A 22,150-nucleotide genomic window follows, 5' to 3' on the forward strand; every position below is an offset into this window, starting at 1 on the left:
CCTGTGTTCTCTGCTGCTGCTTACTGCTGCTGGCGCTCCTCACACTGCTCTGGCATCCATTGCAATCAGCTGGGCTGATATAACAAAGATTATTTTGGTCTTCAGTATTTTTAAAAAGAAAAAAAATATATATTTTGTCCATAAAGCTTTAAAAGCATTACAGAGAAAAGTGCAACTATGTGCAAGTTGCCCTCAGTTGGGAGCATAATCCAAAGCTTGATTTAATCAGTGAAGAGTCAAGTCTTACATTTCCTTTGCTATTATTCCCAAAACTTTCATTGTTATTCTCATTTTGTGTATTTTATAAAAGTATTGCAACATGACACATCCATTTTCAGCTAAAACAAGCCATAAAGATATTTTTCGGTCTCCGTCTAAGCTTTTTAATATTTTTGGAAAAACAGTAGTTACAGAATACCCTATTCTCCTATGAATTTAGGTTCTTGGAAGCCTGATAGTATTACTTGTCATTTCCAGGAAGAATTCTAAAGATTTTTAATTGGAGAAGCATATTTAAGATCACAAGTAAAACTAAGTCTAGTTGTTTTCAAAGATGAATACTGCAGATAGAATAGTTCTTAGATATTCCATCCTTTCCACTGGACAGCAGTCCTAAGTACAAAATACAAAATCCTCCTGCTGATACACTTGCAATGAGCTCCAGACAATGACTGCCAAAGAAGTAAAGCTCCAGAGTACATAAAAACTGAAGGCAAAATTTTGGCAACTGAACTTAGACTGCAAGTTCTTATATTAGAACATGCTTAAAATTGTTTCTATACTCTCTCTTTTTAAGCTATCTTTAAACAAACAAACAAATCTTGTTAAAAACAAATACACACACTCCCACATGTCCTGGTAATGAGCAGGAGTCTCAAGTACATGAAATCTGTACTACAGGCACACTACTTGTATGTCCAGCATACAGCTAGACAAGTCCACAATACACTGGGTTGGGCTAAAAGGGTTATAGCGAATGCGGTTACATCAGGCTGGGAGCTAGTCACCAGTGGAGTTCTGCCAGGCTCAGTTTTAGGGCCAGTGTTCTTCAATGTTTTTATAAATGATTTGAACGCAGGAATCGAATGTACATTAAGTAAGTTTGCTGGTGATACTAAACTAGGAGGAGCTGTGGACCTCCTCAAGGGTAGAGAGGCCTTACAGAGAGATCTGGATAAACTACAGACCTGGGCAATCACCAACCATATGAAATTTAACAAGAGGAAGTGCCAGATTCTGCACCTGGCACGGGGTAATCCTGGTTATACATACACATTGCGGGACAAGAGACTGGAGAGCAGCCCTGCAGAAATAGATTTGGGGGGTTGGGTTGATGGCAAGTTGAACATGAGCCAATAGCGTGCCCTGGCAGCCAAAAGGGCCAACCATGTCCTGCGGTGCATCAAGCACAGCATAGGTGGCCAGTCGAGGGAGGTGATTGTCCCCCTCTGCATGGCACTGGTGCGGCCCCACCTCGAGTACTGTGTGCAGTTCTGGGTGCCTCAATATAAGAAGGACATCAAACTATTAGAGTGTGTCCAGAGGAGAGCGACCAAGATGGTGAAAGGTCTCAAGGGCAAGACTTATGACGAGCAGGGGAGGTCACTTGGCTTGTTCAGCTTGGAGAAGAGAAGGCTGAGGGGTGACCTCATTGCAGTCTACAACTTCCTCAAGGGGGGCAGCGGAGGGGGAAGTGCTGATCTCCTCTCTCTGGTGACCAGGGATAGGACACGTGGAAATGGAATGAAACTGTGTCAGGGGAAATTCAGATTGGACATTAGGAAAAGGTTCTTCAATGAGAGGGTGGTCGGTCAGTGGAACAGGCTCCCCAGGGAAGTGGTCACGGCACCAAGCCCGTCAGAGTTTGAGGAGTGTCTGGACAATGCTCTTCATCATATCGTTTAGTTTTAGGTAGTCCTATGAGGAGCAGGGAGCTGGACTTGATGATCCTCATGGGTCCCTTCCAACTCGAGATATTCTATGATTCTACTTTTCTTACATGCATGGTCCTATATTTAAGTTTCACCTGTTATGGTTAGATGATCAGCCTTGCGAGAACATTTAGCTTTTTGTTTGCATGACTGCATTGCCATCAACATCCTTACCTTTGTCGTATAAAAAGACCATTTGCATTATTGTAGCAAGATGAATGCCCCAGTAATGGACCAAAGCCTGACTCTCCAATACAAATCTAAGATATATTTTACTGTTGGGACAGAAATCATCTAAGAGAATACAAAAGATAGACACAGAGTTGGGATAACATAAACAAATAAGGTAATACTGCCCAGTATGATAAGTGCTGGAATCAGCACTATATCTGTCTAACCTCTTAAGATTAAAAGAAGATACAATTAAGTTACATATTAAACTCATTTGGAAACCGTACAGTTTATAAGTGGTACAGAAAACAATCATCCACCTACTGAGTGGACAGAAATGTTCAGTTTTTTCAACCAGGCTTTTGAAGATAGGGAATTGAAGTGTATGCCAATGCATAAAAAAGATTATTGTCTGGATTTTGGCAGGATTTTCTGAATTGCTGTTTGCAGGACTGAGCTAATTAAAATAATCAAACCAAATGTACACATAAAACACACATAATGAACAAGTTCAAAGTTTGCAGTTACTGTAAGAAACAAACAGTAAACATACTCACACAAAACAAAACCAAAAAAAGATATTGGGAAGTAAAACACAGGGTGTTTAACACAAGAAATAAAAAGGAACACTTTCATAAGATGTTTCATGCTATCTTCTAGACCTGTGAAGAGCTGCTCATATCAAATGAGCCACATTATTCCTCTTTAAACCCTGTTTAAGACGATCTTTTATCTGCATGCAGATAGCCTGCATACCCAAGTAACTGAGTGCAGAGAGCACACCAGAAGGCTAAGAACTGCAGATTGGCAATCTTGGCCTCCTTTCACTCATATCAGTTATCTTCATTTACGTTTAGGTTAACAGCTCCTAGGACAGTAACAACTACTTTTGCCAAGTTCATTTACACTGCCTACCAAAATGCACCTTAAATGTAATACAAGTTCACAGAAAAGGAAAAGAACTTAACTACTAGGTAAGAATAACTGAAGTAGTATTTTAATGTAGCCAAGTGAGCCAGAACATTATTTCCATGTACACATTACTGAACAATGCATTTTCTCTCCTCCCACACAAAATTCTAAATAGAAGTCTCAGCAGAACTTTATGTGTGTGTGTATATATATATAAAAAAAAACTTGTTGGAATATCAAAAGGCTCAGACTTAAAAGCTGCCAGCTCTGACAACAATGTACGACACACCAGATCTCTTCTGAAAGCTCGAGGGAGATGTCAACAATTAAAAACTATGCATCTCCTTTTCTGTAAACAAGACAAACATATGTGTAACATCATGGTAAAGTTGCTTTTATTTTAAGATAGTACTTGTCTGATCACCTTACCTTATCATGTGACTTGGCTGTGCCACTCCTGAGTTACACTCATGCCAAATGAGTGCTCAAAAACACATATATTTGTTTGAGTTTAGTATATTACTTGGAATAGCACAGCCACAAATAAGCTACAGGAATCATAGCAAATGAGGGCTAATTGTATAGGACTGCTCATCATATAGTGTCCTAGGCTTTTTTCTGCTGTTAGTAACACAGAAATAAGTTTTAGGGCTGTGGGAAAGAAACATCAAGGAATTCCTGGAATCCCATATCATGCACACTTTTTTTCCTCATACTCTAACAGCAAATATCATGTAAATGGCAAACTATTAAATCACTTTCATAACAGCACAAACATTTCAGAAGAGAGCAATTTAAATTAGTATCAGGTGTACACAGATTTGTAGTCTGTGGTGTTACCTGCTTAGGTTGATTTTGTTCCTGTTTTCATGGAGAAATGAGAGAGAAAGGATACACAGCTTAAATATTATGGAGAAATAAAATCCATGCATGATAAAGCAGCATAACAAAACACAGTTGAAATAATACATAAAATTTACCTATTAATTCAACTCTTCTGCAACTGCTCCAATATTGCAAGTAGTTAGGGATTTTTTTAAACTCCTCCCGCATATGGATTTTTTGCTGAATTATACTACTCTGAAGTAACAAGATAGTACAATTTAAAATTCTAACATCTGATGATTATAAACAAATATCACACTACTGAAGGCTGAAGAATTTGGACTCTGAAGCCACAGTGCTATGTGTAGAAAAATTATAAACTTTAAGAAACTTCTAAAACTTATCTACAGATTTTCTTCCTCAAAAGACTATTTTTCTTTTTTTAAATTTTCCTAAAACAGATATAAAGCATAGTTTTATTTAAGGTTGGGTTTTAAGAAAAGCAGCCCTAATCTAAATGAATTCTACTTTAAGCATAGGGTTCCACTAGAAAACCTGTAGAGGTTCCTTCAACATAATAATCTATGATTCTAAGCTATTGAAAAAATCTTTATAATGCTCTCTCCCCTAAAGTAGCTGAAAACAAGCCATGATGCAATGCTGTTATGTGAAAAGTTGTGCTACTGCTCATTTTAGATGACCCATATAAATTGTCTGCAAGTCATCACAAATAAATGCTAATTGATTATTCAAACAACTTTTTTCAAAGGAAAAGAAACATCCAGTTCCCTCACACCAATATCATAGCATTCTTTCCAAAAGAAGGTCATATAAACATTTGTCTACAAATGCATTTGTAAAAGTACTATAACAGAAGTATAAAACAAACAATTTTCAGTATCACTTCAGAAAGCAGAGGTACTCAATTTACTTTCAGAAACAATAAAAAAGGTTGCTGAACGACTAGAAGTGTTTTATGACACCTTTTCAGGAGCAACTCATTTACAAAAAATAGTACACTAAGCATTCAAATTTTTCTGAATGAGTAATGTTTGTCTGCCCCATATGTAACAACAAAAGAAAATTGTATACATTTGATAACTTTTACCATACAAATACCACAAACAGAAAAGAATAGAAAGAAAGGAAATCCAGAGATAGGGTCTTACCAGTAAGAGGTTTTAACTGAAAACCACCTCGGCCAAAATGTTTGCAACTGGTCAGCTGAGTTGTAGGCAGATACACCACCAGCATTCTATTTACATCTACTCTGAACTGCTCCAGGTGATGATTTTCAAAAACTAGCTTGCCATGGAAGCTGTCTTCACATTAAAATGGCTTTCTGCCTACGACTAGAAGAGTTAATCCAAAAGTAAAATCCAAACTGCACATAAGTCTCAAATAAGAGGTTATTAGGAATGAAGGACACAGTTGACAAACAAGAGCTAGTAAACAAGGAGACATTTGTGGAGACATTCCAAGTTAAAATCTAGCACTGTGCATTAGAATTCTTCATAAAGGCTTCAGACAAACTAGTAACAGTTTGGTTTATATTTCAGGCCCAAGTTATTCAGAAAATGGGAACTGGGCAAGTTTCAACAAAAAAAACGATTAAAACAAAACTACATTTCCCTTATTATACAGCTTATGACTGGAAGATACTGTGAGATCATCTAATCTCCAGTCCAACAAATTTGGACTATTTTCTTTATTTTTATAATCCTGTTTCAAATTATGCAAGGGTTTTAACAATTATTCTTAAAGACTAACCTGTATTCTAGCAGATATCACCACCAGATTTCTGATGAGATTATACTATTACTTCCTGTAAGAGCACAACAATTCTTTCTTCACCATTTTAAAACATTCTTGCATGTTTGTTATTAAACAGTACTGCACTTAAAGCAGGGATTTTCAGTGAACTATCAAAGATCTTTGTTCTGAATGGTTACAGTGATGTTTGTACTATGCAAGATACATGAGCAATTCAAATAAATTGTTCCAATGTATATTAACTTTGGCTCCCTTCCTCAAAAACTCTCAATCATACTAATCTACATTAGTATGATTATTACATGGTTAAACCTACAGTTGCTATTAGACTCATATGCCCCAGTAGCAGGACAAAACTTCTGGACACTCCATTTTTAACACAGTAAAATGTTTACAACAGCAGCAGATCTTATTTATAAGATTTTACTACATAGTAAATTAACAACTTGTGACAAATTTTTAAAAATGAACTTAATTGATTTTAGCTAGGGTTTGGTTTTTGTTCTGGTTTTTTTGTTTGGGTTTTTTGGGGGTTTTTTTGTTTGGGTTTTTTTTTTCAGGGATAGAAAGAAGAAACAATGTAACTGTTATATTCATGGCAACTCCTGAGTATTCCAGTTGCCCAAATATCGCAAAATACGTTCTAGGTGCAGGTTCCTGTACAGAGTTCAATACATGCTCATTTGCTTCTCTTGCTTTTGTACAGCACTAAAATTATACATCGTGGCATTATAGAATCACCCATAGTACAATTATTGTATCACCAAATCTTAATAGCTGATTCTTCTCTGGAGAAAATAAAGGAGGAAGAGGAAGGAGCTAGACTCGATGATCCTTATGGGTCCATGCCAAGTCAACATATTCTATGATTCTATTTAGAAGATACCCTCAACTGCTAAAGCAACAGGCTCAACATCCCACAATGCAACCTTATTCTTCTGCCAACTCCTGTTTCACAGATAGCATGCTGTACTGGGTTTGCGTGGCAAGGTTTTGGTAGAAGGGGAGGCTACAGGGGCGGTTTCTGTGAGAAGATGCCAGAAACTTCCCCCACAGCCGACAGAGCCAGTGCCAGCCAGCTCCAAGACAGACCCACCGCTGGCCAAGGCTGAGCCATTCAGCAACAGTGATAGCGCCTCTGTGATAACATACTTAAGAAGGGGATAAAAAACTAAAACCTATGGCGGAATAGTAGCCAGTAGAAAGAAGTGAGAATATGTGAGAGAAACAACCCTGCAGACACCAAGGTCAGTGAAGAAGGAGGGGGAGGAGGTGCTCCAGGCACCACAGCAGAGATTCCCCTGCAGCCTGTGGTGCAGACCATGGTGAGGCAGCTGTGCCCCTGCACCCAGCAGATCTCCACCTGCAGCCCATGGAGGACCCCATGCCAGAGCAGGTGGATGCACCCAAAGGCGGCTGTGACCCCGTGGGAAGCCCACACTGGAGCAGGCTCCTGGCAGGACCTGTGGACCCATTGAGATAGAAGCCCAAACTGGAGCAGGTTTGCTGGCAGGACTTGTGACCCCGCGGGGGACCCACACTGGAGCAGTCTGTTCCTGAAGGACTGCACCCTGTGGAAAGGACCCACGCTGGAACAGTTTGTGAAGAACTGCAGCCCGTGGGAAGGACTCATGTTGGAGAAGTTTGTGGAGGACTGTCTCCTGTGGGAGGAACCCCACACTGGAGCAGGGGAAGAGTGTGAGGAGGAAGGAGCGGCAGAGACAACATGTGATGAACTGACTGCAACCCTCATTCCCCATCCCCCTGCGCCACTCAGGGGAAGGAGGTATTAGGAGTGAATTTGAGCCTAGGAAGAAGGGAGGGGTGGGGGAAAGGTGTTTTTTAAGATTTGGTTTTATTTCTCATTATCCTACTCTGATTTAATTGGTAATAAATTAATTTTCCCCAAGTCGAGTCTGTTTTACCTGTGACGGTAACTGGTGAATGATCTCCCTGTCCTTATCCTGACCCACAAGCCTTTCATTATATTTTCTCTCCCCTGTCCAGCTAAGGAGAGGGAGTGATAGAGCAGCTTTGCTGGCCACCTGGTGTCCAGCCAGGGTCAACCCACCACACATTCTAAGCAACAGTTCAGATATACACATAACATCACCAAGTTATTCAATACGTATCTTAAGAATATCATCGTTCTCCTTCCCTCTCCTCCTATCCTATCTTTCTTCTCTCCCTACCATATTCCTTATGGCTAAGCTTTCATCTCCTGAAAAAATAAACAAGTTTGACAGATGTATCTTTAGTTGGATCAAGTCCCCACTTTGAAATTCTCACCAATAACAGCAATTTCCTGGTGCACTGCAATGGTATCTTTCTACTAATATTAAAAAGGGATTCAAGACACCTCCCTAAAGAGGAAAAATGGTAGGTGCAGCTATTTCTGAAAACCTCTGCTTTTCAGTAGCTTCTTCAGCTCTGTGGTAGCAATATTTACATATATAAAGAACAACATAACCCTCATCGATCATCTGTAAGCAGTGTCCTGTCATATTGTAGAAAGAAGTGCAAAAAGATGCAATGATTAGAATGAATCTGCTTTCAACTTCTAAAACTGCACGTGTAATACTATCTCAGCCAGAAATGGAGGGAAAAAATAGTTACTGAATTTAGAAAGCAATATTAAAAGACATTGACTTGAAAGCCTTGAAGGTAGGCTTCGATTCAATTAAAGAAAATAATGCTGAAAAAATTGAGAAAAAATGCAGGAGAACGAAGTGAAACATGAAGAAAAGACAACCCAGCATCATCTCTAAAAGCTAAGAAATGAAGTGGGCTGTGAATCCAAAGGAGCACAATGGATTAGAGTGTTTATTATGTAGGTGGTACACACCTCTTCAAAATATTCTGGCACGTGAAGATGCTGCAACTGCATATCGACTAGAAGAACTTGAAAAGAAAAATAGAGGAAAGTCTATCTCTACATCTAGGGAAAGAAACAATTACAATTTTGAAGAGGAATATCAAATAAAATAATCTCATCATCAGAATACTCCCCCAACTAGAAGACAAAAATGGTTCCTCAATCCCAGTTCAGACAGTTAAATAGAGCATATATTGCATTTTATTTCCTTTTTTTCCTCCCAGGTATTTAGATAGGGAAATGAACTAAGTAGCTTGCCAGTCTCAGTTTTGAGTTTCTAAAATTTAAGTCTAAACTTACTGACTAAGAGTCATATTGAACAGTATTGATATATTCTATAGAATGTACTCTTATTTTTCATGCAAGACAAATTCTGTCAAGGAGGACCTAATTTTTCAAGTAGATGTCCTCTTCCTTGGGTACATATAACTTGTACATTTTTGAAGAAATGTACATTATTTTAAGCATTCTATTGTTTTCAGATACAGCAGCAGTATTCATCATCTTCAGCTAGCTCTTTTCAAACTAACAAGGCATTAATAGAATATATGAAGTCTATCTACATATGTATGCTGTAAGTGCATTGTAGAAAGGGGAAAAAAAAAAAAAAAGAAAAAAATTACTTCAAATCCAAAACACGCATCCTACTGAGACTGGAAAAGAGACAACACAAAAAGATTGACAAAAACAAAGGCAGTAGCCAAAAATCTAATTAACCCACAATCACAAGACTATACATCTCTGAAGCAATTTGCAGCTACCTATAAAACAAAATTAAAGGGGAAGGGCAGTAGAAAAAAAAACAAACATTTACTCAAGAAGATATCAAATGGAAGAGGGATAAAAGATAAAAGACTTCCAATTAAAAGGTAAACTGTTATTTTGCTTAGGACTTAGAAGGTTTTAATACACAGACTAAAGAAAGAAGCAAATACAGCGATAATCTGGTCTAATGTCCTTTAAACACTGAATTCCTAGAAGCCATTTTAAAGCATGTATTTTAAAATGGTATGTAATCACACCTTAGACTTTCAACAACTATAAATCCACCATGTGATTAAGATGTTGCATATTTAATTATCCTTGCTGCTATAAGGGTCCAAGAACCTCAAGTCAAGGTAGCCCTCTCTACCTTACATCCACGTCTTCCATGAGTATCACATCATAATTATTTAACTTGTAACATGTATTTACATATACATAACACATTTCAGAAACTCACTGAAACAATCTGAAAACAAAATATCTGTGTGACTTGGATTTTTATTATTTGCAGAAAAGGGGGGGGGTAACCACTCCACATTTATTTCTGCTTATCTGAAAATGTATTGCAGTATCCTTACTACTGGGTTTGATGCTTGTAGGAGTCAGGTGTGAACTTCCAACGCTTAAAATGCCAAGCCTTTAAAATATTTATTAACCTAGGACTTGTAGCAACCAGAAATAACTGCTAATGACTCCAGCTGCACATTAGATAAATATTATGGTTGTAACAAGAGTACAGAAGATAACTTTTTCTGCCTTCTAGATGCAAAGTTTAAGATTTTAGAAATACTGGCCAAGAAGCTGGAATCCCAAATAAGGATTCAGTGGCATCCTCTCTGTTGAAATAACAACATCTTTTTATCTGGTCATTAACTGATTCTGTATCATGTCTCTATTTGGGAGCTCAGACCTCTAGCTGAGCACCTGATGATTTTTTTTTTTTTTTAAACATGCATAAACTTAATGAACAAGGGCTCCAAACAAGTGCTTATTAGTTTTCAAAAATGAGGTAGAACAATATTTACTCCTTTAGATACAATTTTTCACTTTAACATAAATTAACTGTTTTAGAAGTTATTCCAGAATTAATAGTTTTATTTGAAAAAATAAGATGTGCCATCTCAAAACTGCAAATTGTGCAGTAGAAATTAATTCCAAGTCATACAGTTCCTCTACGACTACTTTTCTTCCTCATCTTGGATCTGTTTCTACTTGCAACATTCTTCTGGCTTATTAAAGGTTTATAATTGAGACAAAGATAAAAAAAGCCTATTACAAAGAGCAGCAATTAACAGCTGTGAAAATAAACTGGTTTGTGTGTAACTTATGGAAAGCAACAGATGGCCAAGTAGGAGATGCTGAAACAATGAACACAGGAGGTTTTGTTGCTTGTTTTGCTTCTCCACCCCAAAGAACATAATATCAACAGAAACCACAAGCATTTCTCAAGTAATATTCTAACTGCACAGAGGAATTTGTCCTGGAAAAAGAGATATATGAAATAGTTATAAACCGCAGAAGCATATTTTGAAATGTTAAGCCAAAGTCTTAGAGTTTTAAACTTAGGGTTTTTTTGCACAATTTTATATTAATTAAATCCTTCCATATTCATTATGCTCCTTGATACTATTTTGGTTGCCAATGCTGCTCAATGCCTTCCCTTTTTCCCCAAAAGTTCTAATAAGAGGTAAAATCATTTAAAACTGCAGGAATACAACATTCCCAACAGCTAACAGGCAGACTTCAAGTACAGATGGAAAAGTAAATTAAAGTGAGAGATGAAACGTTGATTCAGTAGGTTTTCTTGAAAGTATGAAAAACCTTTACTTCAGAAATACCTAGCAATACTCATCATCCATTGCTTCGTTTGCTTAGAATTGCAGTGACAAACAATATCAGTATTTGCTTAAAAGAAAGACGTTCACTGTGGACTAAGTAAACCCTTAACAGATAAGGAAAAGAGAAATTCAAGAGCCAAAAGAGAAAGAGCAGATCATCCTATTGGTTTCTTAAACATAAACTACCTTTAATTAAAGAAGAATTGATTTACACAACTGACAGTAATACAGCTGTACTGACTTTAGGTACATGACTGGATTGGTTATCATGGGAAAGGAAGGTTGTACTGTAGTCAAATACACAAATATACTCTGCCATTTTGTCTGTACCAAGTTCTGAATGTTAACAGAGAATAAGATGTTGTAGTTTAAGAGATCCTGATGGATAAAGCTTACGTTGCCTCTTGATAACCGATTTATGTTTTGTTAGCACCAGTACTATCAGCAAAACAGAAGTTGGGATTCTCCAAGAAACAAATAGTTCCTACACAGTAATTCTGACTTAGTTTCCTCAGAAACACCATGCACCGAGTTAGGTACCCGGATTCCAAACTCCACATGCTTAACAGGAACTTCTCTTGTCCTGCTCAGCTCCTTATGAAAACTGCTGAGCTGAAGGCCAAGTGAATCTAAGCACACACTCCCAAGCATTCCTGCAGTCAAAAAGTGGATGACAACATGCTTTCATATTCTCGGGACTAAAACTACTGCAGAAGACTATTAGATAAATTACTGGCTGTATACCAAAATTAATGATTAATTCAGCCCTTTAAACAGCCATGAAAAAAAAAGAAAAGTCACAATGATATATCCTAACACAACAGTTTGGAAATAAACTTCTACCTGACAATGCTACATTGAGATGCCCTTATCATGATTTCATCACTGATAAAAACCCCAATTTTCTCATACTCTGTAACTCCAGTCACTAAGGAAAAGCTGGGCCCAAATCCTACAAAGACTCAAAACTATGACATCAAAAACAGCAAACATACTCCATCAAGTAAAAACCAAAACATTTACCACCACACATTTTTGAACAGACAATATCGATAGGATATGTGGGCAGCTGAAGCAGCCAAACTTGATATATATCCATACAATAGAATTTAGATGGTGTTTGCAAAAATAAAAAATCCATGACTCATACACATAGTTGCACTTAGATCCAGGTACATTCTGGACCAAGGCCACCGAAACATGAAAACAAGTGCAAAATTCTCCTTTTTCACTAGGAAAATCTGGGTCCTCATATACCTCGGTCCACAGGAGGAGGAGTTTTTGATAACTACTTTTGTCTAAACAGTATATGGTATAAGAGATGGCATGTTCTGAAACATGCAAGTCTTGTCAGACACTAGCAATGGCAATGCAGTAAATACTCGCTAGGACTAGATAGCTTGCTTTTTAAAATCCCAACTCTAAGAACTTACCAGCTGAACAAAAGTTGTAGTCACTCCGATTCCAATGGAAAAAATCATCTCACCTGAAATAGCAGATTCAGCACCCAGAGCCTGTAGGAACCTAGAACTTTTTAGCCTCAAATGCTTAAATTGTACTGTCAAAATAAACACATGTTGCTGCTCCCATTCAACGGAAAAATTCAAACTACAACACATCCTGGTGGCAAAGGAACACAACAACAAAAATCTGTGAGCAACCTTACCAAATCCATCAGATTCTCGTTCACAAACATCTACATTCAATTGCACAGAATAAAGTACTGAGCCACACTTAGCTGACTAGGAAAATCTGCACCTTCTTAAATCCTGACCCTAAAAACCTTGAAAAGGTTAAACCTCATTTTCTTACTTTGATTCTCAAAGCTTGCTTTTTTTTTTTTTTAATAACTAGGCAGTTTTCCTGTACTTTTCTTTGTCCCATGGATCGATTAATTCTGCAAAGGTAGAGGGGAGCAGCTGGAGAGAACAATTAAATAAGATGTCATAGAGTAAGGAAAAGGTAACACTGGACCATGCAGTAGCCTCACCTCCTGGATTCGCCTGCGGGCCCGCTGCAGCACCTCCTCGTACCCCTTTTGTCGCAGCTCACTCAGGCTCTCATAATACTCTTCGGGGTCGCCAGCCTCAGTGAAGAGCACCTGCGAAAGAATCTTCCAGCCGCAGGTATCCAAGCTGTGGCGCAAGTAAACTTGCAGTTTATAGCAGAGAGCGTCCATCTCCTGCTCGGATAGTTCGGGGGCTCCGAATAGCACCGTCCACACGCCCGAGGGCTCCTCGGGGAAGGCAGGTAGATAGGGTTCCAGCTCCGAGTTTATCGAACACAACTGCTGGTGCACAGCCCGCAAGTCTTGGAAGGAGAAGAGGCCGGCCCAGCTGCACTCCTCCCCCGCGGGCTCCGCTTCGGGAGCGGCCGGCTCGGCTGCCTGCAGCGGCGAGGGCGGCAGCGACAGCGCGGCGGCCGCCTCCTCCTTCCCCAGCTTCAGCGCTTCGATCTTTTCGGCGGCACCTGCCGCCTCCAGGCCCCACAGCGGCCTCCGAGCCGGGCTGCTCTTGGCGCGCAGCGGGCTCTTCAGCAGCGCCTCGGTCACCGCACCCCGCTCGGAGCCCCGCAGCCACGCCTCGGCGCGGGGACGCGAGGTGCCCCGCGGCAGGCCGGAGTCCGTGCCCCAGGCAGGGACCCTACTCACCGTGGTGATGTCGGCCATGGGGGCGGCTCTAGCCTCAGGGCCGGCAGGGCCGCCGCGGCAAAGGCCGCGGGAGCTGCTGCGCTGGCGCTGCGCCGTGCGGTTGTGGCAGGTGATAGCGAACTTGCCCTCGATCTCGTTCCAGGCCACGATGAAAACGAATTTGTGCTTATCCCGCTCCTGGAAGGCATAAGGCCTCACGGCTACCCAGTCGGCCTCCAACGTTTCCTCCAGGTCGAAGGCGGACATGGTGCTGCACGGCTTTCCACGCGCGCGCACACACACACCCTACTCCTGTCCGGTCCCGTCAGCCACCCCTGCCTGCCCTGCCGCGCGCCGGCCGGTAACAGCTCTCCACAGCCCCGCCTCACTGCCCACCATCAGCCATCTTAACGATGGAGGGACGGGGAAGGCACTTGAGGGGGGAAGGATATGCTGGATCCCGACCGAGACGGCAGAGGTGAGAAGAAATAACAGAGAGGAATCACTTCCTCTCTGCTCGGCGCCCGCTGCCTGGGATCATTAACCTACCACCACAACGGATAATACCCCCACAGAGATACGTCACGAGAGACGAGATCTATTTACAAGCAGCGGTAACGCTGCAGCAACTCAGCTCCAGCCCTGCCCCACGGCCTCCTGAAGCTCCGCCTTTCCATCCCGCGGGGCGTCTTCCCCATTGGCTGTCGCCCTGGTTCCCTCGACGGAGGGGAGTGGACGGAGCTTCGTGCTCCGCCTCATCCCTTCTCTGCCGGCCACGCCCGCGATCTCCTGCTTTTTCATCTCGCTGTCCCGTGGTGGTTAGGGCACCGCCTCTTCCCTTGGATGTACAACGCGGTTGTTTGGTTGCTGTGTGCTGCATGCTGGGAAGGGTATGTGCTGGGCTGCGGCTGTTAGGGGAGGCTCTGCGGGAGGGAAAGAGAATGGGACTGCTGCTATCTGACTTCCCCTGGGGTTAGCTGAGCGGTGGCTGCCTGGCGGAAGCGGGCTGTTCTGGGTGAAATCTGCCTCCTCTATTGTACCGTGGCTCTCGGGGGCAGGCTGGGGGGCAGCAGCCTCTGCTTCGGGCAGCTTCTAAGGCAGCGCTGGCTTTCCCTGCCGCGGCTCTGGCCTTGTTGTTAACTCCCTGTCAGCCCGTCACACCGGTGGAGCCTATTGGCCTCTGTAGCCCTGCACACCAGCTCCCTTGACCACTCTCTACTAGCCTGCAGCCAGCTAGTGCTTCTTTCCAGGGCCTCTGCCCCCAAGCTACTAGGGTTTTTTTTAAGTATGGAGGTCTGTGAAGGCAACAAATCCTCTCACAGGGAAGTGATATGTGCAGAGGATTTGTTTCTGCTTTTCATGTTCCCTAAAGCAGTTTTATGCATGGTTACAGGAAAGGATGTGGTGCTTCAGCAGCTTTAGTTGCATGACTTAATTCTGACTAGAGATTGAACCAAAGTATTTCAAAGATCGATTATCAAGAGCACCTAATGGTATGCCATGCAGCAGAAGTTTGTACTTGTGGTTAGGCTGCAAAAGAGTGCAGCATCTGTGACAAGACCTGGAGATGAGGGCATAGTCTAAAATAGCTGTTTGGGGCAATTCTGTATTTTATAACTGAAGTTAACTTTTTGTTATAAATTAACATTTTATGCTCATGTTGGCCTGTCCTACTTAAGAATTGGCAATGCCTGCAGTGCTCTTGGAGGTTTCCAAGTGTATTGCAGAGCACATAGGTAAGCCATCATAAATAACTCTCATAAGCATGTCTGAAGGGAATGATTAGTCACCTGAGATTCTAAGGCCAATGGTTGGTTTCTTGGTGATCTTCAAGATATTCTATTTCTGTTCTTGTATAAATGAAAAAATATTTCTTACTATAATGATCCTGAAATACTTGCATCAAAATAAGATCAGTAGACAATATGCATTGGCCTATCTGTGATATTGTTGTCCTGCTCCAAATTAGAGGAAGCACTGGGGAAATAAAACACTCTCAGTTGAGTTTGCCAGAGAAGCAGAGTGAGTCATAGCTTTTTTTCTAAAGTTACTGTATTGACTAGCATCCTGTCCTTGGAAGCTAGAGTATTTGAGGAGAGCCTCTGGCAATCCAAACATTCTCTGGTCATTAACAAAGCAACCTTGTATGTTCAGGAGAATCACAGTTATGTCTATTATTATTAATACCCAAAGTCACAGATGTTAGAAAAAAGAAGGAAATTATGGCTCAGCAGCCAGAGGAATGACCATATCTGTGTTCTGAAGGTGATGTATGCTGTACATCTCAGAGAACAACATTCTTTTCTATTACTGTAAATTTAGGCATCAGATCAAAGCACTTGTGAAATTATCTGGAAGATTTGATTATATCCATGTAGAAGTGGCCAAGCAAGCAAAGACTATGTTGGTGGAGGAAATGTAGTCCCTTTCTGTTAGGTGTTCGGAAACAAATTTTCAGTGGATGAATGTAAGCAGCAATCCAATTTTGTCTTCAGTACTGCATGAAAGAAAAATTTAAACAAGGAAGATGTGACAGTGTGTGTATATATATATATCTCCAGGCTTAGAGAATTAAACATGGATTCAAAATTTCCCATCAGCCAAAGGAGGCTGAGAGTCCTAGTATTTCAGGTACGTTACTGTAGAGGCCAAGGTCTTTGAAGCGGTATTAGCCTGGTTGTTCTCAGTGGAGGGACAAGCTGGTATGATTTAAAGCAGATATTAGGTAAATGTAACATTTATGAGCTGGCTGAAAACTAGTCTGAAAATCACTCAGCTAAAATCAAATTTCAGATAGGCTTCTTCTCATGCAGCAGAAAAGCTATGCCATCAGCTCTTGAGCTATTATATCTTGCTAAAAAACTTATAGGAACAAAAACTTGCAAGGAAATATCAGTTTTTCAAAATCACATTATCAAGAAGCACTGAATAGTCTTCATAGTAACTTCTGTATTTTGGGACATGCGTAACTTTTCATTCATAAAAATATAAAGGACAGGCTTTTCAGATGTTGGTGATTTGTTCTTAAAGGTGGTTAAAGGAAATACATCACTGATCTCTACCAAACAAAACAGCAAAAAATTAAAATCACATTCTTAAAGGCTAGTAGTTGCCTTCTGAACAGGACTTGTGGTGGAGTGTACACTTCATCACTAAGAAGTGGGTTAGGTAGCACCCAATCAGCCTGACCTGTTGTTGAGTCCAACACTTTAAAAAGGTGACAAGTTTGCAGCAACTGAAACAACTACTGGGGAGCGTCTCCAAAAAGAACCCAAGCTGCCTGGAGAGAAGTGAGCTGCTGCTGCCAAGGATGTGGCACTTCAGTACATGTGGATCCCATTGCTAACCTGGAAACTGCATACATGAGAGGCCTAGTTAACCTTACAAACCAGGGCTGTTGGAAGTAGCAGTTATTCAGCTGACAGGATGGATTATTACATTTTAAAGAGCCAAAGCTTTTTGAGAGCCACAAGCATTCTGTTGCTAGTGAGCTGAAATGTAAGGTTAGGTATTCAATTGATGTCATATTTGTTTTGTAAGAAATGGGTCAAGCACCAGAACTTTTAAGGTAGGGAGTACTCCAAGTCATTCCTATCCCTGGATGGTCTCCAAGAAGTGATATTTAATAAGATCTTGAGTTAGTAAGCCAGTGAAGAATAGGTTTGCAAACTTCCAGGAGTTGCTCTGTGGTCTTTCTGCCTTGCAATATCATTTTTCTTGAGCCTGTATCTGCTGGTTCTCAGACATGATCTCAGTTCAGGTTGGTGTTGGGAAAACAAGGAAACTACAGAATCCAAATTCAGTGCAAAAGGAGATATAGTGAAAGATTTTCAGCTGCATTGATTGTAGCATGCCTAAACAGAGCCATACCTAATCAATGCAGAACTGCACTAGTGATAGGATGAAACCCTATGGAACCACATGTGTGGGGTGGATTAGTAATTGCTGGGTGTAAAAGGTTGGGTCTTCTGTGGACTGAATAACCTAAACCACTGCAAAGTGATCTCACCCAGTGCTGCCTAAATTGTCTTCTGCATGCTGATATTGTGAACAAGAACAGAAATACTCCTGTAAATGTTTGTGCAAACATTACAGCACCTAGTGTGTGACTCCTACATCATGCTGCTATCTGAACCGAAATTATACCCTTCTGAACCTGAATTTTTCAACACTTTGAATAAACTACCTTTAGTACAAAGTGATTTTGAGAAAACCAAGTTTCATCTGATTTAAAGTTTGATCAATTCCAAACAACTGGTGTTGCAATTATTTCTGTCCAAATACAAGACTATTGTATTCTCAGTTAACCAGCTGCACAATTCCTTACACTAATCGAGATGAAGGGGGGAGGATATTCAATAGTGTGCTTCAAAGTACCGTAGCATCAGGTGTATTTTTAGGTGTCCTGAAATTGCTATTAAGTATTGTGCTTAACACAGCTATGCCAGACAAGCATTTTTAATAGGTTTCTGTTGATAGTATGATTCAAATTTTAATGTGGGCAAAGCCACATGACAATGTCTGTTTGTTGTTACTGTGAGTCTTTTTTCTGGCAAAAGTTTTAAGAGTGTTTTTTAGAGTATTGCTGACACGGAAGTCCTGGACACAACTTATACAACCAATGTGATCAAGTTAGTGCCACTTTATTAAAGGCTACACAGCAATTTATACTCTATCTCAAGCTTCACACGCCGCTATCTTATTGCTAATAGGCTAAAGCTACTTGTTCACGCGCCCTTCTGCCCTCGATGATTGGTCCCAGTGTGGTGTCCACGTGCTGCTCTCCCACTAGGTAGGCATCCTGTTTTCAACAGTCCAGCTTCTTTATCTCTTGCCCAGGAATGTAGTTTCTCAATCTATCTCGGCCTTGTTTATGTCCTTGAACACAGCTGCAGCTTGCTGTTACAGCGAGGCCCCTTGGTCTGGATCACTCACAACATGTCCGTTGTTCTCCAGCGATGCCACAAATCCCCCTTTTTGTTTTTGAGCGATCCAGACTCCCCTGTGTTCCTGTGCTAAAAACATTGCACCGACAGTCCTCTGCAGGGCCCTTTGCAGAAGGCCTATAAGGCAAGGCAACGTTGAGAGCACAGTCACTACAATCAAAAGGACTACTCCGAGTTTTGACTAATGTTATCAACCCACCAGATAATCCCCAACCTTTAAACATCCTTGTCAGCCAGTCCAAGCCATCATCTTCTGTTAAGCGTTTGACTCCATCCTTCAATTGCTGAATGCTTTTAAAAACAGATTCTGAATGATCGGATAGATTCATACAACACATTCCTCCAAATTCAGCACAACCATGTCCTTGCGCTAGAAGCAAAAGTCAATCGCAGCTCTATTTTGTAACGTAGCATGTCTGACACTATCAACATCAGTTAAAAGACCACTTAAAGCCAAAGAAGTAGCATTAGTTTGTTTGCTAAGCCAACACCCTAATTTATTTAAAGTAGTTAAAGCATTCGCAACGCCAACTCCTGGTGCTAACACGGAGGTCGGTATGATTTCTCCTGGATTCCAAAATTCAATGTTATCGCGACAGGAACTGCTAAACTGATACACCGCTTTTGCAAGTGGTTCTGCAACAGCCAAGACCTCTCCCCCTTTTTGTTTTTGCAAAAGCGCTTTTAAAGTTTTGATGCGCTCTCTCCACTATGGCTTGCCCCGTGGGGGAATGTGGTATAGCTGTGATGTGACGTATACCCCAGAGTTGGCAAAAAGCAAATTTTTGAGAGGAATAGGCTGGTCCATTATGAGTTTCACGGGTCAATTGAACTAATTCCCCATATTCCCTGGTGTCGCGGATGAAAGTATTGACACAGTAATATTTAGTAAGAAATCTAGGTTTATTAATAACTAACAGCAATTTATTATTATAAAATAATTCAGAGATACTAAAAGAAAGAAAAGCAACTTATTCAGATTCTAAAATGACAAGATTCACACTAACTTACTTAACGGTACCTATATATACATATATACATGCATGCACATAACAAAATGGACAAACATACAGAAACAAAGGTGTTTGGATTCAATAGAATGAACACAGAGCGGACATACACACACAGAAACAAGGGTACGTACACACACACACACAGAGTAAAGAGAAGCTAGCTCAAAGAAAATTTCCCTCTCCAGTTTAGAGCAAATACTCCCAATGCCTTGGCATTCCTCAATGGGCAATAATTGAGGCTTGAGCAGGGGACTTCGCCCTGGCCTTCCGTCTGGAGCAGACGACACCTTAAGGGTTTGGTACCTGAGAGGCGTCCCAGCTCAGGGGAGATGCTGGTCACAGGCCCACTGCGATCCAGGAGAGCTCAAAGGGTCTCCCTAGTGGTCGCGGTTTATAGGGTCCAAGATAATTGACTTTTGTCAGATACCTTCTGGTGCCTTCCAGCAGTTACAAAAGAATTTGATTAATGTGCGACTCTGTTATTGTTCCCATTTGACCACATCCCAGGCACAGGTGTGCCAGGCCCTGAGGAGTTGATGGGCCATTTTAACCATTTCCGAGCAATCGGGAGGGGCAGGAGCCAGGCTCGTTAACATTGTCAGTCCTTATCTCCACAGACTGGTGTATAGCTCGGGGGATGTGGGTGGAATCGCATCTAGCACCAAGCAGCCCAACAAAGAGGGGCGAGGGGCAGGGGGGTAAGAATTGCACCACCACAATCCACCCCGTGACTAAAGTCAATTTATCTTGTCCATAGAGTGGCAGTGTGGTTGCCTATTGCCTCTATGCCTATAAACAGAGGATGCCATAATCCAATTACATTTGAAGGAAATTTTGTGTTTGATTTGCTTCAAAAAGAAAAAAAAATTATTTTGGGATGGTGTACACACGGGGATACTTTTGTAACTGAGTAATCTGTTTAACCATCCTCCAAACCTTAATATACAATACAATTATGAGCAGTAAACATATTAAAATTAGAATTAAGAAAATCATGACCAGGTGGAACATGGAGTTAAACAGTCCTGTTGCGGTTGGTGACCATCCAAATAAGCTTTCCCACCACTGATGTTCTCCATCCCTTTTGACTCTTGTTAACACTTGATGTATTTTTTCTATATCATGTTGGACCGTGATAAGAGTCTTTTGTCCAGTTTTCTGTGCTTGTTGCAGGAGGTCGATTAAGTCAGGATGTTGGAGGAGTCGTATGGACAGTACCATCTATTAATAAGGAATCACATCGTGTTCGCATGCAAACACATCCTTTTCCAACATATATGACTACGCTTTCAGGGGTTTAGTTTGGGTGGATCTCAAAGTGACAAATGTTTTGTTCAGTATCAAGACAAATGTCTTCTCAAGAGTATTTCCTTCACAAATGAAGCCTCGTTGTTCTCGCACAGTACATGCATTTACATCAAATTTTGCCATTTCCCCTCCTTCTGGTGGGCCCATACTTTATGTTCTGAGGGACAGAGTATGTTTCCATTGTGATTTAGTCCTAATGCAAGGATTGGGTGTATGTTGTACACTGAAGCATTGCGTATAGTGAGGACAAATGCAATAATCCTGTCACCTTCTGTGTAGTGAGGAAAGTTGACCAATTAGACCTGCCTTGTAGTGTTTTGATGCTTCCAGTGTATCTCAGTAATGCAAGATCCCAAGGATTTGATGTGTGAGCTATTGTAAGTGTCTTTACTCTCATGAGCAGAAAAAGGAAGAGAGAAGAAGAGCCGTATAGACAGCATTGTTGTAGCAATCGAGGTATGATGGTGAGGGAGAGAAAGGGTAGGTGCAATGCTGCAAAGAGTCTCATACTGAAGATGAGGGTTGTTCCCACAGTGCTACTGGTGGACTTGCTGGGTATGGTGTCTGCTTCCACATTGTCGTTGGTGGAGTCGGTTATTTCTGAAAAGGAAAGAAAAGAGAACGGTCTCGGGGGGGGGAAGGCTGAACAGGTTACCCCTTAGGATGCTGGATAAATCCATCTAGTACTGATTTTATGTTTTATTCCATTATTATCAATAGCATCCCATGCTAGAAATCCTCGTGGTTTGACCAGGATTACTGGTATTGTTCCTACAGATGGTATTTTTGCCATCACAGGCTGTCCTGCTTTCACTGAGGACCAGCTGTGCTCATTATTTAGGTTTGTTTCTGAAGAAAGTGTTAAGAAGGCTCGAGTAATTGGACTTCCATAGGGACCATACCGATTATTTAACTGCTGTAAAATTTCAGAAAGACGTCTGTCCCATTGTCCTTCATGTGGTTTAAGATATTTTTTCAGCAGTCCATTGGCTCGTTCAACTATACCATTAGATTGTGGGTAATAAGGTGTGTGAAATACCCACTTTATTTCTTTTTGCTTTGCCCATTCCTGTACTTCTTTACTAGTAAAGTGTGAGCCATTGTTGCTCTGGATAGAATCAGGGACAGGTAAAATTGAGAACCATGAGGAAAGGCCTCGGATAG

The 22,150-nt window shown here is 41.0% G+C and overlaps 1 protein-coding gene across 3 annotated transcripts in view; it reads right to left on the reverse strand.

Annotated features, from left to right (window-relative positions):
* The window catches only part of LOC141917856 (junction-mediating and -regulatory protein-like), a 97,409-nt gene extending 81,138 nt beyond the window's left edge, over nucleotides 1-16,271 (reverse strand). For 2 of the 3 annotated variants that reach the window (XR_012621481.1, XM_074811450.1), the window contains exon 1: nucleotides 13,081-16,270. Coding sequence is in view for 2 of the 3 variants with exons in the window: in XM_074811450.1 (XP_074667551.1) it covers nucleotides 13,081-13,986 (906 nt within the window). In the remaining variant the exon portion in view is untranslated. Of the gene's footprint in view, nucleotides 1-13,080 lie in introns of all 3 variants that reach the window. The other variant, XM_074811452.1, reaches the window with a different exon arrangement.
* Between the last annotated feature and the right edge of the window lie 5,879 nt (nucleotides 16,272-22,150).

This window comes from Strix aluco, chromosome W (genome assembly GCF_031877795.1).
Source record: "Strix aluco isolate bStrAlu1 chromosome W, bStrAlu1.hap1, whole genome shotgun sequence".
NCBI lineage: Eukaryota > Metazoa > Chordata > Aves > Strigiformes > Strigidae > Strix > Strix aluco.